Here is a 20,037-nt window from a genome sequence, read left to right as displayed (position 1 = left end):
TACTTTTCAAGAAGCAATGGAGATACGTTAAAAGTTCTCCTTGCCAGTTAAATCTTACAACAAATCCAATAAAATCAAAAGTTCCACTAATGAAGACGTTCAAGGTGGTACCCTAAGGTGGTTTCCCCGCTTACTGTGAAATGTATAAACAACGAAATAAGCAGATACCAAAGGCGATTATAATTAAATGTAATAACTAACCAATTAAATTGACTGCAAGAATTACCTACCAGTAACAAAGAGAAGCAAATTTAAGTAAATAGGTTTCCGATTTCAATGAGACACTTCATGCTGTTAGAAATACATATGTGTAATGTTCTTAAAGTCATGAAGATAAAAGCAGTTCAGATATTTTTAAACATCCTCGTGGGGAAGAAATCAAGCGAAATTTTCATTGGGACCTGATGTGATGATAAATATGAAAATCAACTGAATGCCTTTCAGGAAAATGTACATTTTTGGGGGGGAAATGTCGATCGTTGAGACTGAATAGAACCTAGTTGTCATGACCCATCGTATGCTCTGTACATAATTACCGTTGGCAATTTCAAGTTAAGCCACAAATATATAATATTCATGGTACTATACCTCAGGAATAACTTACACCTAAGGGGAATTATAATTGACATGTGCTTCATCGCCAGTGGGATTCAAACTACTTTGTGGATGGCTCAGTAGTCAAAGTCCCTATCCACCATTGCTTGTAAACCAGGCAGCAGTTCGAATCCCAGTGGTAACGAAACACTTCTCAGTCACAATTTCCCTTGGGTGTAAGTAATTCTTGAGGTTAATGAAGTGGTTATGAAGCAGTATTTGTAAGTTAATAATTGTGAACAAAACAAATTTTGCAGTGTATGTGACACACACACACACACACACACACACACACACACACACACACACACACACACACACACACACATTAGAACCCCTGTAAAAAAAAAAGCTTAAAACTACCGCGAATACGCGAGTCCACGAATGTCGAGAACACAAATACGGGGCTCCACTGATATATACAGTATAAATATGTGTGTATGTGTGTATATATATATTATATATATATATATATATATATATATATATATATATATATATTATATATTATAATACTAATATATTACAAGAAACGAAATAGCATTCAGCAAAATAAGTCGCGTCAATACCTCAACTGCTTGTCGAGATTTTCTAAGCGACTTCTGTTAGTAGATAGAGAGACTCGCTCACATTGCAACCTCAAAGGAAAATTGAAAACGTAAGCATGGTTATGACATTGGTTTATGCTATGAACGAAGCCAGTCAGTTAAAATGGCAGACATTTATTTCATTTAAATTGGCAGACATTAATTTGTCATCCACTGAAGTTCATTCTACAGCCGTACGGAGAATGTAACGCAAATACAAAGTACAATATTATGTTGCGTACAATAGATTAGGTTGAATGTAGCACAGACCTTGAATAGAGGACAAAGGAAGAATGGGTTTAATTTATATGAATTCTGGATTATGAACAAAGAAAAGACAATGAAGGTCTGGACATGGAGATGTATCCAACAGCTTAGATTCTCGGCATACGGGTGCTGTAGTTCATGGTATTTTGAGGATGTAAGGCATCAATGAGCAGAACAGAGAAACGAATAAAACAAACTGCGGTAGTATCAGTCTGAGCCTCTACAAGACATCATGACTTCCTTAAGATGAAAATCTACAGTTAAAGAATATAAAAAATAAGAAGGAATCAAAGATGAGTGTGCGATTGAGAACATATTTAGCTGGATTAATAATATCAGAACTAAAAAAAGCCATGAGAAACAAGCAGCATGAACGTTCACATCAAGAAAAACTAGTAAGATTTTGTAAGGTAAGTAAAGGATACGACAAGAGGAGTTCTGTATTAGTTAAAGCCATTCTTGTTATGGAAAAACATTTGGCACTGGAAATGAATGAATGTGATGACAAAGCTTTTGAGATAGGAAGGAATAAGTCAAATTGAAAATTAAGAAGTAGACAGCTGATATTTTAAAGTGGAATGCAATATGCATTAAAAAGAAATACAGGAAATGTAACTTGATGCATGAGATACTGAGGAAATTATTATGAATTTCAGAGAAAGCAGAAAGATGTAAGCTGGAAACATGACTGGAGAGGTGGTAGCTGATTCTGCAAGCATCAGTAGGTCATTAATGCAAGAGGGATTGTTTAAGGTGGAAGCAGATGGAGGATTGGGGTGACCTGCATTATTCTATAGAGAGAATGAATTTAATATTCAGATAATGTTTAATTGTAATCTAAAAAGTGGATGAAATACCAAGCACAAAATTGCAAACAAAGAGGCCCATGGCAAAAATTAAATATCTGGGACAAAGATACAAAAAAAGTTATTTCACAAGCAAATTGATAGGCCTTCATATAAGCATGAGTGATGTTGGCTGAAGAAATATACTACACAGGTGATGACAGTATTACAAGAAAGTATGGGAGAAATCCCTCTGAAAGGTATTAGCAAAAACAATGTTTTGATATACTACCAATTTAAAGTCTAGTTCATAGTAACTAGATAATGCTTGTGTTAATCACATCAGCTTCACTTCACTATGAAAGTATGTATAGTAGTATGAAAAGGAAGTGGAAATGACTGTTTCAAACATAAGGACAGAGCATTCTCACTTCATGCATAAGCACTTGACGAGTAATGATCCACAACCCTGTTGATATGATAGTCTGATCCCTTTGACTATGAAGCACACTAGCTGCATGAAAGTGCTGGTGAAGGAAGTAAGTTTTGTACTACTAAGAGGTCCACAAAAAATAAAAACCAAAAAGAGTGTAACACCCATGCAATTTTTTTTTTCTTGGAAACAAAGGGAAATAAAAGTAACAAATGTTTTGGATGACCAGAGAAGAGCAACTGCTATTTTAAAATTAATGCAAACTTCGTCTACCAGAAATAAAGTGCAATTGCAGAACAGAAACAAGAAATAATGAGCAAGAGAAGACTGCAGCAGGGGGAAAAAATCCTGTTTCGGCACATTTTATATTATCAATAGTACTACTGATAACTTTGGTAAAGCAGAATCAAGATGCTACCGCTTTATGAACGAGCAACTGTAATTCCAAAGGCACATGCCCCTAAGGTGTTAGTAAAACTTCTCTGTTGAAGTATAACTTTGAAAGGATGAGTGAACTGCATATCTTCTAAGAAACCACCACTTTGAGGGTGTAGTGGCTCGAAAGAATTTAAGCATGTGATATTAATACTGGCACATCTGTAGGTACAGGGAGAGACAAATGCTGCCAAGTTTTTTGGTAACATTTGATGATATATTCTCAGTGTTGTGAATTAAAGGAAAAATAAAAATTGGTCCCGAAGGTAATGCTATATGCATTGAATCATTCAATAGGAATTTCTGTAATCTGATCATTAAGGTTGTTTTCGTTTTCTGAAAGTTGCTCACAGATCCAATCTAATTTCTAAGACTTGTTTTTTTGACAAAAGGCCAAACAGAAATCTAGTTAGGAAGGTATATTTATTCAAAGGATGTTGCATGAAAATTTGTAACCAGTCAAACTGAGATCATTACGGATTCCCAAAACAAATCACAGAATTTTCCTCTGGGAACTTGGAAACAGGTTTAAGTCCAGAATGGCAAAGTTTATTTTAATCCTGCCACTGTCACGGATGACCGTAAGGCTCTAATGTACGTTTAAAATTTGTAACTTTAAGTTCTTGTAGACTGTATGCTAAATCTCACTCACAGTTTTATAGTGACACGCAGCAAGGAGCTGTGTTGATGATGTTTTTGTGAGCCTAGACGTGCAAGAAGTCACATAAATTCTTGTTCCACCAAAGGTATAGGGACTCCAGTAAAATGCAGGGAGGAAAAAAGCACCAACTCAAACTAAAAAATAAAAAAGTGAACTCTGTAATATACACAAGAATTCCAATCACTATAAATCAAGCAAGATGAAAAAAAAGGGGGAAAGAGAATTATATAGGGGTAAAGGCAATTGCTGAGAGATACAGTTATTGCTATTAACCAGTGACAAAGAAAATAAAAAACCAGGAATTGAAGAAGACTGATGGATTTTGTATTCAACTTTAATATGAACGAATAAATGAAGGGAAGGAGAGAGAGAGAGAGAGAGAGAGAGAGAGACGTAACAAGAATTATCTACTGTTTACTATGTGCATTCCACAGTTTTGTAACTGTTTTGACTATCAAGGATCTAATTAGCAGCCAAAGTTCTCAGTGATTTGTATCTCAGTATAAAATATGAAAAATTAAATTTCAGTCCTTCAATTATATGGTTTCTCCTTATCCGAAATTTTTACATTATCAGAGGGTCCCAGTACCATATTGAATAAATACACACACATGTAGTATATATATGCAATTTCATATTAAAAAAAATTAGAAACTGTGCTTGGATGGTTGGCAAAGCTGTGCAAAAGAAAAAAAAAAAAAACATTGGTAATGCTGCTTATAGGCATGCAAAGGCTGAGAAGGGGTTATTGTGGGTGTGGTAGACAAGGGAAAGGGGTTTTTCTTCCTTTCTTTTTTTTGGAGGGTGGGCTGGCCAGATGATTAAGGAGGAATAGGTGGGCATTTGACTTCTGGAGTTTTCGTGATTGCTATCAGCTTTGAAGCATTACGTCCCTTGACACGTCACTAATTTTATTGCTTTTATAATTGGCCGAGATATTTTACATCATGATGCAATAACTTATAGGGTAGGAGTGTTGATAGGCAAGCACATTTATTTTTTAGACTTTTGCGCTATTGGCAGAAATGCATATGTTATTTCACTTCATTGTAGTTTTTGATTTTGAATGGCTGACTGAGTGTTTCGTAATAACTATCATACAAATTTCCTTCTCTACGTAACTGGCTACACACAGAGTATTAATGCACTTTGTAACAAAGCTTGAGTCTCTTCTTAGTCCAGTTTTACATAATTTTTCAGTTTTGAACTTCTGAACAGTTGTTGATCGTGTCATGATCCTTTCACCTCAACACGTTGCTTTTGTTGTGTTGCCTACAGAGTTGCATGTGGAGTTGTGGTGTCTGCTGTATATGGCTGTACCACTTTCCAAGCTGGAAATCGTCAAGATCAAGGCTGGTTGCTCAAGGGCATGTATCATGGAGTATGATGCAATTGCTGGGTTCACCCTGCAGACTAACATGTAAATGTATCATCAAACCATGGCTGGTCATTTTTCCTGAATTTGATGGCATTTTAGGGAGATACCTTATTAAACAAATTAAGCCGTCAGCATTTCATTTAACTTTGTCTTGGAATCAGGATCTAATACAGCATCTAATATAGGTGCCTGAGGAGCTTGTGGTGCTATCCCAGTTGGTTCTAGGTTTCAGTCTGAATGTGAGGTCTAATCTATTAGCAGAAATATGCCCTAGGTTTTGAGAGCACTCATTGAGGAAATCTTAAAGCATGTGCTTTTGTGATTTGCCAGTGTGATCTCCAGGATACCGCAAAAGTGGAATATTTCTTTCACAGAGTAAAAGATTTTCTGATGGCAGCATTTTAACCCTTTGAACATCCAGCAAAGATATGGCGCATAAGTTTCCCCTTATTGGGATGGATGACAGTCCAAATTATCCTTCATAGCCGAAGGGTACTCGGGTACTTGGCTGCTAGAAAGCTAGTGCACCAGACTATTTCCCTTGACGTTTTTACCCGCCTAGTTTAGTTATGATGTCATGTGTTATAAGTGTGTGATGCATGTCAAAACATGGAAGCTTCCATAATACATTACAAGATATCAACTTGGCATTTAAAGGTTAACATCTACGATCACTTATCATCCCATCATGGCCAGACAATTTTATGTCCCTTAGCATTTTGTTACATAAAATTTACAAATGATATGCATAAAACATTTGGAATGAAATTTATCATAGTTTCCCATGGCTTAAACAAAGTTACCTAATCTATATCCAAAATCAGTTGAATGTACAAAAATTATTTGTTGGATAAGTATAACTTTTATTCACAACTAACAAAGCACAATAAACTTAAGTACAGAGTTTTCAAAATGGCACTAAAATAAGGATTTAGACCAAGCATTGAGCATCGGGACTGATGAGGTCAGTTACACTATAAAAAGTATAGGGTGAAAATTAAGATGGAAGGGAGAATATGGAACAAATGTATGGTGAAGTGCACTGATGGAACTCTTAAGGAGGAAATTTAATCAAGAGTAGTGTAAAAGCTTTTTACCACTGAAAAATTTCAACATTACTTCACATTAGGTGATTATTTCAAATAAGGTGGTTTCAACCAACCATAAATGTTCTTTGATTTGTCCAAGACATTTTGGAGATCCGTTGAGCAGTCACTCCAGCCGACATTGTTGACTGGGCACTGCTTAAAGGGTATCACCACTATCCCTGTGCAACAGTTGTGAGGATGTGGAGTGGCAAGGAAGGCATTACCATGCAGTTCTTTGAGGGTGGAAATTGCTTGAGCCTGAGCCTCTGTGTTCACCATAACAAGAAATGGGTGTTTGCGTCTTGTTAGGAATTTTACCATTCCTACCTGTCTCTGTAGGCATTTTTGAGTGTAGTGTCTTGTCCGTGTAAGTGGTAGTCAAGGGGATGATGAAGTACTTGTCCCACTTCTGGGGTCCAAAGAGGGTAGACATAAAAGAGCTGGGTGGGTACTGGACGACATCTTAAGGTGGGTAGAAAAGGATGGAGTTGGAACCTTAAGAAAATATTTTTGAGGAAGAGGTGCCAAAGTGGCCCATTGTTTCATGGTAGAACACTGTGGCTCTCATAAGGTTGTAGGTGAACTAGTGGAAAGGGATGGTGGGGCATCAACCTGAAGTTGGCCTTCTACCTCACAGTATGGACACTCGCACCAAAGGGGTAAAGGGCGATAGAGGAAGGGGATTGACAGGATAGTGAGAAAGAAAAGTGATAAAACCAAGCCTAAATTAAATTGGTTGAGCATAGGACCAAAGGCCATTGCAAAAACTTAATGAGATGGAAAAGCTTAGAAAAGTTAAGTAAAATACTGAAAAGTAAATCTTCAAAAAACCGTAACATGATCCCAGCATGTTTAATTTGCCTTTTCATAAAATTCCCTCCCCTTTTAACAAAATAATTAAAAATGTGGGTTTTATATTATTCAGGACTTTTATAAATATTACAAGCCTGTCATAAACTAGGTGATCACTTCACGCCTGTCATAAACTAGGTGATCACTTCACCTATGGTTCAGATGGCTTTGCTTAATATTATTATTATATACTATTCAATGAATGATAAGAAAAAGTCATTGCCCAAGACAGTTAAACAATAGACAACCACATGGTATAAAATAGATTTGATATTCATAGGGTATTAGAACAGTTTAAAGGAAAAGAAAAACAATTATACAACATTTAATTTTAATGGCATTCTGACGAGTTTTAGGCTAAAATACACCAACTGAAACTTTATTTTCAATTGTTAATACTGTCAATATTTCTGCCAAGCTACCAAAGGACTGATAGCTAACTCCAGTTTGCACTGGTAACACAATCTCATACATGATTCCTTATGTAGGATTTCAACATCTACAACCTCGACACCTTGCTTGTTTCAGGTGTATGAATCATGTCCATTGCAGTACACTGAATCCTTCTGGTCTTCTGAAGCCTAGCGTTGTACATCTCAATCTTCCACAACTTGTCCATACGCATAAATCTCGATCTTCCACGGCTTATCCATACGCACAACATATTTACAACTTCTAATACAATTAGAACTCAAATGCCCTTAGCACAGCACAATATGCAGCAATAATATGCACTTTTGACTTTTTCCAAAACCACTACAACACTCCACTCTACTATCACTCCAAGTCTTTTCAGTGGATTTGCAATGAACTGCACAATGTAACATTTAATTAATTAGTTGCACTGAATGTCTGCAGCACAAGTTATGAAAAGGAGTTTCTGTTGAGCTCCATAAACCTTGTCCTTCTTGAGACCTTGGCATTTCAAAGCCTCAGGTGCATTCATAAACAATCGTAATATATGATGATCTTAGAACACTTATGACAAGAGTCAAGACTACTGACAAAAGGAACATTGAATCATTTCAAGACATTTTGTACAGCAATGACATATCTAGACATTTAATTACATCCTAATGACACACCACCACTTTCCCTGAGCAATAACTGACAAAGGCCTAGCAAGGTGATGCTCATGTGGGGGTATTTAAGCAACAACTTAACTAGGCCAAGTTAAATGCTCAGGGACATACGTACTAAATTAACATTTTTCATTAAATGTAATATATCTAGATTTTTATGTAGCATCTGGAACATCCAGACAACATTTACTTCACAAAATATAGTTTACAACAAAGTTCTCAAGGACTGGGGATTCTACTATCCTAGTGGGAACGAAAATCAAAACAAGATCAAAGAAAACAAGTTGCTTTACTTGAAGATCTCCTCCTTTAGTCTCACTTCCAAAGAAAACAACTTGCTTTATTTGAAGATCTCCTCCTTTGGTCTCACTTCCTTCCAGCCTTACGGGGGATATGATGCTGGAAGGCAGTGAGGAGTGAGGATAACAGAGGGAGGTGCAAATAATGTCTATACTCCTGAAAAAAGAAAAAGCCTTATCCACAACTGGGATAACTTTAAAAATTATTGATAGGTCTGTAATCTTCTTGGCCTTAAAAAGCCAGTATTAAATTCCAGTGCATATGACTTTTTATCGACACAATGAGATCTGATACAACTGCATGTTTGAATCTATAAGTACTACTTCTTTTTGGTCATAACTTTGCAGTATTTAATTGAATTTCCTCCAATATCATACATCAAAGTACATTAATATTACCTAATTTTCAGTTGAAAAAAAATACATGAATATACTTTTTTCCATTTCATTACATACCAATGGTCACACAATAATTAACAAATGAAAAGATACTGGCACTATAACAAAAAGGGCAAAAAAACAACCAATTTGCGAGTTATCAACGAAGAGGCAGATTCCAATTTAGGAATTATATTCGAATAATGCTATCCATTCAAAATTATGCTGCTTCTTGTCAATAACTTCACACACACACACATGTACAGTATGAAAAGTATTATATAATATATATGCATACAATTAAATTAATATGCAAACATGTTAATACACATACACAGACCAATGGCTAAATTTTCATCACACTTATTTGGAAGTTGGTTACATAGGTGTTTGTACATGGATGCCTGCAGTCTACATTACAAATGTATGACCTGTGTAATACATGCTTTGTACCATGTACAAACTCTTAATGTGTATATGCATATATATAAATATAAACACTGTATATTTTAATACTGATACATGTCTGTATTTCACTAACAGTAAATTACTGGATGTGTCAAAGCATATCCGCAAGCCCCTCACACCTACTCAAGGGGGGAGTCGTGAGGGTGCAGGGGTCCTGTTTTAAAATCGGGCATGGACTTCAACACAGCAAAGGATAGGTGTTTCAGTCATTTGAGTTATGGTGCCAGGAATGAACTTCATTACATTCACAAAACTTCCTTCATGTAGCTTATGGAAGATTTTGCACTTTCAAAATATCCTAATACAATAAGTGCACTGCAGCATTAAGACGTAAGCCTTGGAGACTGCAGAAGCATTTGTAAATAAATTCTTTTTAATTAAAATTAAATCTGAATTTGAGCACTTATTCATATGCCCTACAAGGCATTTTGTTTGTGCTTCTATTTTGAGCATAGAAAGCCTCTACCTTGTTATTCCTCCATTATATCTGCAAAATCAATTGAAAAACATCCATGGTGCTAAATTGAATAGAGGATGTATGTCCACAAACGAGTGCTAATGATGACAATAATAAAGGTGACATGGAAAACGAATGTCTACAACTTCCATGTTTCTTTGGTACATATTGAAAGATTTGGGTTACAAACTTAATTTAAAGCTTAAGTTAATATCAACGTATATAAACTTTTTTTTTAAGTAACACTACACTTGATCAACATATAGCTGAAACATAAGACAACATTTAGTATTTACCTCTACAAATACAATACAAATCTTACGATAGTTACTGAAGTCTTACTCAAACATAAGGGAATGAATGGCTCCATGATCATGACTTCTTACAACAATAAAAGTAAAAATAATAATTACAATACGTTGTGTTGTAAATTATTTTTGCATCAGCTGCATTTAGTTTATAATATATTTATCAGTCTTCCTACTCAATATTTTATCACTGATACTTTGGTCTTCAAGTAACTCCGCAATATAAATTTCTTCATCATTGGGAAAGGATGAAAGTACTGTAATGATTCCTTTAATAGACATTAGGAACAAAATTTCATGCTGGCAAGATCCAGATGGAAGGCACAGGTCTCCAGAGTATGATCACATACGGTGGTGTTGTGAACTGATCAAGGGAGTCAGGTTTTGTTGCTTTTACACAATGAGGTACCATTCTGTTGGTCTAAAATATACATGCAGTTTTTATGCCATCAGATTGGTTAAAAATTGACAGTTTGTCATTCTGAGTGTCATACAGTTGTCAGGTTTGTGTATGTCATCACATGACTTGTGCCTGTTTTAAAGTGACTTTCTCTGCTTGTAGGGATCCCTTCCTAGGCATGTTACTTGTTTTCTCTCCTAGGTGCATGATCTTGTTAGGACAGCATGTAAATACTTATAAGGAAACATTTCCTGCAATACTTAAGTCAGATTTCTACTTCGGGACAGTTTCTATAATATCTGTATTCATCTTGCATTGGGCATTGCCGATGTTGTGAAAATGGAGTCATGAGTGATGATGGTGGTGTACACAATTCTCATGCAATTACTGATGGCCATTTTTTGGAAGTGGCAGATCCACTCTACCAGATGCAATGTTGTCATCCCACTATAAGAGCAGGGCATCCACACTCATGGCATTTGCTTTGGTAGACTTTTATTATTTATTTTTAACGATTCCTAGAGGAGTGGGCAGGGTTACCTTTCATGTTTTATCTGTTATTCATTTAGTTTGGTAATAAATTAGATATAAGTGTTCTGTTGATTGCTAGTCAACCCAGACCTCTGAAGTCAGGGATACATTGTTTGTGATATTTTCTTGAGCTTTTCAATTCTCCAAGTAATTACTAAACATTCTGTCTTCATAGTAGAGGCTGAGTGTGGCCTCCCTGAATGTTGGTTGGTGCTGTTGACTGCTGTACCCACAAAGCAACTTACCAAGCTGAGCAGATAAATGAGGTCCTTACACCTAATGTTCATCACAATACAATGGTGATAAGCAGCAAGACCCAACACCCTTTATCAGCCTTCAAAGCAATACTTCAATGTGATCATAATCAAGAGAGCCTGACAAACATAATTTACTAGATGCCGTAGGAGGAACTACTATCTTAAAAGTCTTACTGATGACCCACCCTTTCCACCTGGATCTCTCCCTTCCCAAAATTTTTGTACCTCCTGATTTCCTTGTTGAAGGAATCCTTAGAGCACTTGTACCCTTCCTTGGGGATGAAGAAATGAATATTGGCCAGTTACAGTTGCACACCAGAGTAACAGCATGAATATTAATTAGAAAGTGTGAAAAAATATATCATAACTAAATTCAGCTGAAGAAGCGATAATTTTCACCCATATGTTCAAACGAGGGTCTCCTTTCAATCAATAATAATAAGAAGAATTCGCTAAAAGAAATCTTGATATCTGAAGCAAAAAACATTAAAGATGCACTACACAGATTGCTATGTTATCAACATACGCTTTTCCCATAAAACCAAAAATTGTGATGTTTGTGTGCACATTTATGTGCATTTACATATACATACAAACAGACTTACAGACAGATATATAGACACCCCAATAAAAATATAATGGTTTTCATATTGTTTCTGATTGTGAATATCTTGAGTGAAATTAATGCCTACTCTTTTTATATTCCCTACCAATAAGTGATATTCATCATTCCATAAAGCATACACTACTATGTGAACTTTTCTGGTATTATATTGTCATAAAAAGTTTAGCAAACAATTAAATAAATAGTGTGAAACAAAGCTAAAAATAAATGATATGGGAAAACAAAGTAGGAAGAGAACAGAGATGCATCAAGATCAGTAACCCAAGCTAAGGACGAGGTAAACAAATTATTACAAACATTTGAAACCATAACTTATGACCTGGCTGTGGCTAAGACCTTGTCAAGCTCACAAGCTCAAAAAGGTTGCATCAACTGTAATACCTGTATTTGTTTAGCTATCTTGGTGCCCATTTTTATGGACACAAACTAGACAACTGATCAACACTTTTCAATCAACTGAAAAAATATTGCAGAAATAACATTGGCAGTATTTATATACATACATGTTACTCAGACAATATATACTGGACAGTTTGCCTAATGGACAACAATCTCACTAAACCCGTGCAAAAATTAAGTTGCCATGCTCTGAAAACCTTCTTTGAACTTTTATTACGAATCAGTAGATCAACAGTGGTGATAATTTGGTTTTGTTTGATCTAATAATACATTTGAATCAGTAATTTTAACTTGAATAGAATATTTTTTTTTAATAAACTTCTTGTACCTCCTTAATACAGATTTATTATGCATCTCATCGATAAATTCTGTAAGATCCCATATGATCAGGGTAATAGCAAAAGAATTACGGAAATTAACAATGCAACCCTTAGCCGATTTTTGCACCCATCAATCTTTAATACTTTCATTACAACATGAAGATGAACAGATGATCTGAATGGTGAGGCTGAGCTTGACAATGGTACAAGTCCAAAGTTCTGCTAATGGTATGTTCACAATATTTTGTGTATCTGTGCTTGATGTCTGTTCAATACATATACTGTTCACATATTTTCTCTGTTCTCCTATTCTGCTTTACAAGTCTTTACTTGCTTCGTAACTTTTATTCTTCACTCAAATTTCTATATTTACTTAATCTCTCCCTTTTTCACTTATACATTAGTTTACCCTAGCCTAGTCCATTTGATTTTTTTCACAACTCTGATATCTAGGTTATTCTGCTCTTTCACTCAGTGCTTTCTTCTTTTACATGCTTTAATTCTTCATATATACAAAGTAACTTACTGATATAAAATGTACACTGTGGGAGTCCCTGTATAAATATTGAATAATAAACATGTTCAAAAATATAAATGTACAGAACACATATATTGTACAACAAATCTGTATCTAGATTACCAATGCACACTACTCGACAGAAAGAAAAGATCAGCCATGGGTTATACTTGTAGAATATCACTTGGATTCAGTAACAATACTTCTCAAATATTATTCATAGCTGTTTTATGAAGAAATAAAACACTGCATTCAACTCAGTGACAGTACCACAAGGCATACTGATATTACTGAACATGAAAACGAGATTACAAATTTGGATGAGAGTAAAGTAAAAGAGGACAGATAAATCACCTGGCAAACATATATGCCAGAACATAGCCTGGGATTGTGTGGATGGTATAGGATTAACATAATTACTATTATTATCTCACAAAGAAGTCCTTCAACAAGTCTAATTGTATGCAATTTTCCACAGAACAAAATAAATGCAACTGTAGGCTACGTAATTTAAAATTTCTTTATCCATTACACCACTTGTATGTTTGTAGTTCAATACTATGTGAAATTGACCTTATAGTACATAGTTCCTCAGCCTTACTAGTTAACTTAAATTTATATGAAAAGAAAGCCTTAATTTTTATTTATTTACTCCTAGAGGAACTGAAAGATAATCCTTAAAAACTGACACGTTTAAATTTAAGAAACAGAAGGGAATAGCAGTAGCCTCAATGGCACTAAGAAGTATTTAACTTTATGAAATTTTCTTTGTCGTCTTCAAGAAATAATACACATTTACACCAGAAAACTTGAGACAATCAGTTTTTTTTATCAGTACATGACTAGCTTGAAAAAAATCCCAAGGGGTTTTCAGCAAAAAAAAAAAAAAAAAAAAAAAAAAAAAAAACTTTACATCTGCCACTTTAAACTCATTCAATAAATTTCAACAGCTCCTTCAGCAAAGACCTGACTTGATACAACTAACAGAAAGTTTACCCATATTTATATATGACAATGATTCATATACACATGAATGATAGTAAATTCACCAATTGTTTCTGTACCGAATATATGATACAGACCTTAAACTCTTTTGTAATGTAGTATATCTAATTTTCCTATAAATTCTATGAGGCTACATTTAAGTGACCATTCGTAGGTATATGCTACATACACATATGATGAAGTCAAAGTGAACACAGTCTTTATAATGCCCTGTGTGCTGTTATATGTTGTGCAATAAGTAGCAGCTATAAGGTTGCTAAAATTAGTAATAATAATAACAATGTAACACAAATGTTAAGAATTCATACTGTATCTTTGGCAAAAGAAAATGTAAGATTAAAACTGACTTAGCAATCACCTGCTTTGAAACAAGTATTCATGAAACAAGTATTATAAAATTATATGTCACACAGTATCCAATAGCCTATTAGTGTAAATCCACTATCACAAGTTAGTGCAATTACAGTAGATGTATGTTCGTCTAGTTTTTCCTTATGCCAATATTCCTGCAAAAGTGGGTTAAAATCTTTACAAATAAAGCCGAACCCTACTACAATGTTATATTGTAAGGAAACAATGTTGCCATTAGAATTTCTTATAGTAATTACAATTTCTTTTTTCTGCCAAACAAACTGCCTCTCAAATCCAGTCACCTTACAAAATGAAATTGTAAAAAAAAAAACTAATTAGTAGTTACAACTGCAGTTAATTCACCATATTCATATACTTAGTCCTACCCTTCTAAAATTCAGCTACAGAAAAGCTTACACACTTCCATGTTCACTGATTTCTCTGTAAATTCTTTTTATACAACATATTTTTCACTCATTTATGTTTTGTTCTCAGATCCTAACAAAGATGAAGGCAAAAACTACAGTACCTGTCCTGTATCCCTCTGCATATAAATATTACTACACACAGATGTAGTATAGACTTAATTTACAAAGAACGATGCCACTGCAAGAAGAAATGATGGAATATATTTGTATGACAGCACTTAAAGAGGTAGTCTAATAAGTGATGATGGAAATATTTGGAGCACTGAACAGTATTCTGTACCACCATCTACTAATGGTCACTGAAATTTTAGAGGCTCTAGGCTTGAATCCCTTTAGAAATTTTAAAGAAGCTCTAGGCTTGAATCCATTTTGGTGTGAAGTCTCTATTTATATAAGAAACCAAAAAACTGTGTAAAAATAATAGTGTATAATGTTAGGTAAATTGTGTATATTTGGCTTATATATTTGAACAAAATATGCCATGTTCACTTGTTTCCCTATGTCTACATACCTGTCCATAGTTACACAAATGTACTTATTTCATTTCCAAAATCACTATCAAACTAAGTATCAGTTAGTTCATTGGTTGTGGGAGCCTGCACTTAAAACAATAATAAACATATATAAAAATAAATAAATTTTAAAAAGGAGCCTCTTACATAAGCAAGCATTTAGTAGTCTTGACTTTGTGCTTCTTGGGGCCATCAATTAGTTGGGAGTTACAGATGATACGGACAACCTGTGGAAAACAGACATTGTGAATCAAAAGTGAGAGGAATATTAAAACACAATGCAAAGTTTAAATATTATGGAAACATTGGAAAAATAAATTTCAAATAATTATTTACCGGTATGGATGTATGGAGTTTGAGCTTTAGGTCAAAGATTAGGATGGCTATTTAAAAGGTTAATTATTAAGTGAAAATTAATTTATAAGTTTGCATATGAAATGCTCCTTTGACAAATTCTATACTTTAAAAATACCAGCCATCATCTTACTGGAGTTCTTCAAGTATTTTGAATGCTAACCTAGTTAAGAACTTGGTGTATGAGAAATGACAAATTTTTAATCAATTTGTATTTTTCATAGCTAACAAAACTAAGGTCTTAACAATAGGATAATCTTCTAGTGCCAGCTGGAAACCGGTTAAAATCAATCAAAGATTGTAAAGCAAGGACTCTGTGGCATCTGACAACTCGTGCATGTACGAGGTGGATGTTGGTCACTGACCACGCTTAGAACCTTGTGACACATCAGTCTTTCTTCCAACCCAGGATATGAGAGCAACGACAAGCCTTGGGTGCCGGAGGAGCATAAACTTCCTAGAGGCAGTCGGAAGAAAAACACTCTGGGCTATCGCAACGACTGCAAGAAGGGCGTGGTTCTCTAGGTTTCTTAGTAGGAAACACAGCATCCAAAGCGCCTCTCTTCAACGGTCAAGACTTGCTCTCCAAATGCCACTGGCGTCTTGGAGAGGAGTCATCTGAACTCAACAATTTATGCACATCCAAGGAGAGACCTTTCCAACGGCTCTCTGTTTCAACCAGGGAAGCGACCACAGGTTGAACTGAGGGGACGACTGCTCGTGGGCAGACCCTACCGACCTCCCCTGGGCTACCAGTTTGACTCTTTCCGTGCACTGGAGAGTGTGACAGTGACCTTTGCCCTGGAGCATTGGTGGGATGAACAGCCACCTCCTCCACTGACACAACACTTACCACTTTTCACCTTGTCCATAACGACCTTCACAGATGCACCAAGCTGCTCCATAGTCTACTAACAGAACAAAATGCATATCAATCTTTTCCTCTAGACAGGTGATGGGGTTGGGATCGGAAGTGCAGAATCCTGCAAACGGAGGTGGCGGCGTAGCAAGAGGAGCCAAAGATATAACAGGAATACTTAGATGTGAATTAAATTTAGAAGAATACTGGCTATCTGATTTTGAACTGGCCCTAATCAAAGCCTTTCTCTTCCTGTCTATCTCTAATTTCTTTTAATGAGATTCCAAACTCCTCCACTTCCTTTTGTCCCAATCAACATATTCATTGCATGTATTATCAAATTATATTTGCCCTCTACAATTAGTACACAAAGTGTGATTATCATACGATTTCTTGGTTAGCCTAGTCTTGCAACCTCTAGCACAATACCTAGAGCTAGCAGAACCTGTGTTCAACATTGTCGAAAACACTAAGACCTGACAGCTAACAGGGGGGGAAAGCTAGTTCTTATCACAGAACTTAAACGCTATCCAAATGATCTGCCAAGACGGCTAATACAAGAATAGAATATTTCACCAATTGTGATTACAAAAAGGAAAATCCAAAAAAATTTCAGGAACAACTGCAACTAACAACCATAGCCATCAGCTGGCAGAAACAAACTGAGCTCTTTGCCGATTTGTTCCTCTCTCTTGTGGGTGGGGCACTGTTACCTAATCAAGGCAAATAAATACTTAGCGCGGCCTGCGAATTTTGGTATTTTAACTGCCAGCGAGTGAAACTCTTAGTTATATAATTACTTGGGAAGTTGTATAATTAAAACTGCTATGTCCATAACTAGTCAGTGTGTGCTTGGCTACAGACAAATTTCTGTTTTCACAATACCTCAACGAATAAAATTAGCCATACATACATTATTTTAAAAGGTGAGCATCTGTACTACACTTTTTAAGATGTGTAATGTAATGTTCAAAAGAATCTAGCAATTATACTTTCCTGTTATGTATTCACTTATATTAAAAATGTTTCAGCAACAGAACCATGCAAAGAGCAAACATATTGTTTGAAATTTTTTTGTGCAACTTATTTTGTTAACATTAAAAGTTGTATACCAAGTCTTTAAAAAAAATAACTGTGCTTGAAAATTTTCCCACAAATTTATGTCTTTCTAGTATTTCAGGCACTTTTTAAATGAAATCAATGTATTATATATACCAAATTTGTAACTAATTAGTATTTTTCATAACTAACAAACCTAAGGTCTTAACATTAGGATTTACTAGCACCAAGCTGGAAACCGGTAGAATTAAAATTACAATTGTGAGATCCAGGGACTATTGGCATCTATACCAGGTCACGGGGCATGTATACCCAGAATGCCCTCGGCGTCCTGTGACCCACCAGTTATATTTCTAACCCAGTTTAGACTGCTAGAGGGGTGGTTTGAGGTGGGCCTTTACCTGTTAAGACCTCAGGTTAGTTAGTTATGAAAAATACAAATTAGTTACAAATTTGGTATTTGTTCATATACGGAACAAACCTTCGGTCTTAACATTAGGATAGACTTACTTATTGGAGGGAGGTAAGTCTCTACAACTGACTGGGAGTTTGCAACCTTATCCATTTCCGAATACATTATGAGAATTCCAAGAGAATGGACAATGAACCTAGAACCAAAGATATAAGTGAATCTATTGGTTTCCCTCACTGGGAGCTGATACCATTCTATGGTTTAGCCCAGGGATGTCCAACCTTTTAATTTAATGGGCCACATTGCAAACTTAAATATTTAACTGGGCCGCAAAATCCCAGAATATCTGAATACATTTTAATGAAAAATGACAATATAAAACAAAACCATGTGAATACACTTTATTACAACATTGTAAATATTGTAATGTTTATATGTAGCTATACATAGAAAAAACCCATTAAATTTAATAAACCAATATTAATTCAATGAGACTTTTGACTTTGTCTTCCAGAATTTAATGAAAAATGACAATATAAAACAAAACCATGTGAATACACTTTATTACAACATTGTAAGTATTGTAATGTTTATATGTAGCTATACATAGAAAATAACCCATTAAATTTAATTAACCAATATTAATTCAATGAGACTTTTGACTTTGTCTTCCAGAATTTAATGAAAAAAGACTATATAAAACAAAACCATGTGAATACACTTTATTACAACATTGTAAATATTGTAATGTTTATATGTAGCTATACATATAAAATAACCCATTAAATTTAATTAACCAATATTAATTCAATGAGACTTTTGACTTTGTCTTCCAACCATAATGTTTTCAATATTTGCATCTAAGGATGCATTCTTAATTCTAAGAATGTTTGCTAAATGTCTGTCAGTCAACCTATTTCTTTCTGCAGTTTTAATGTTTTTCATGTTGGAAAAAAACTGCTTGCAAGAGTATGTACATCCCCACATACATAATAATTTTCTGGATAAATTTATAATTTGAATGAATTCATTGAGAGAATGCAATTTCTTATAAAATAAAGGTAGTGTGTGTTCTCTATGGAAAGTTTTTAAACCTTTCCGACTCTGCAGCTCAATCAGTTGAAGTTGGTACTCAACTGGTGCTTTATCATATTAAAATGAAAATGGATCATTAAATAATTTTAACTCAATTTCAATCTTTGTAAAATCAGAAAATCTAATTTTACGTTCATAACACACATGGTGTTGTCACGATGCTTATGATGAATTGTGCGTCTCTATGTAGGCTACGAGGCAATCATGATTTAATGTTATGTCAGTATAGTAAGAAATAATCTAAGAAATTCTCACAAATAATCTATAATCTAAATGACAATTTTAAAAATGTAAATGAAGTGCAAATAATCTTTTAAATAATCTAAGTTCGCAGCCCTAGCTAAGCCTCATCACAGAACCAAGCAACTGACAATATTATAAACTTAGTATGCATACTCAGTTGTAAATTTCATCTTAACCTTATTGTTTTTTAAATTGTTTTTGTTTATCATTTTATTTATTAAATATAAAGTATTTTAATTAAATTACATGAAGACTCTCTAGCTCACTACATGATAAATTTGCTAAAAACTTTTTTTTTTTTTTTAATGAGAGTCGATAGTGGGCCGCATCCAAACACTGAGTGGGCCGCAATGCGGCCCGTGGGCCGCAGTTGGACATCCCTGGTTTAGCCCATTATGGGAGAACAGAGAACCTTCCCTTCTCACACACTACTCTTGTCCCTTGTAACTGGATCCACCCTCACCCCTTTCTTCCCTATTATCTAGAGGGGTGTGTTGCTACTGAAAAGTATACCATAACCTAAGATGGCTTCACAGTATGGCTCACCACCTCACCTGCATCTAGTCCGTTCCAGCATATGACGGTACCCTCCTTCATA

General features: G+C 35.0%; 1 protein-coding gene across 1 annotated transcript in view; it reads right to left on the bottom strand.

Moving 5' to 3' along the window:
• Window positions 1-7,394: 7,394 nt before the first annotated feature.
• Window positions 7,395-20,037, bottom strand: part of LOC135218663 (ras-related protein M-Ras-like) — a 166,290-nt gene continuing 153,647 nt past the window's right edge. Inside the window, exon 5 of the mRNA XM_064255111.1 lies at window positions 7,395-15,644. Within this exon, the coding sequence (XP_064111181.1) occupies window positions 15,561-15,644 (84 nt within the window). The 3' untranslated portion in view covers window positions 7,395-15,560. The remainder of the gene's footprint in view (window positions 15,645-20,037) is intronic.

This window comes from Macrobrachium nipponense, chromosome 9 (genome assembly GCF_015104395.2).
Source record: "Macrobrachium nipponense isolate FS-2020 chromosome 9, ASM1510439v2, whole genome shotgun sequence".
Taxonomy (NCBI): Eukaryota; Metazoa; Arthropoda; class Malacostraca; order Decapoda; family Palaemonidae; genus Macrobrachium; species Macrobrachium nipponense.
Note: the sequence above shows the minus strand (reverse complement) of the source record. Positions and strands in the feature narration are given on the sequence as shown.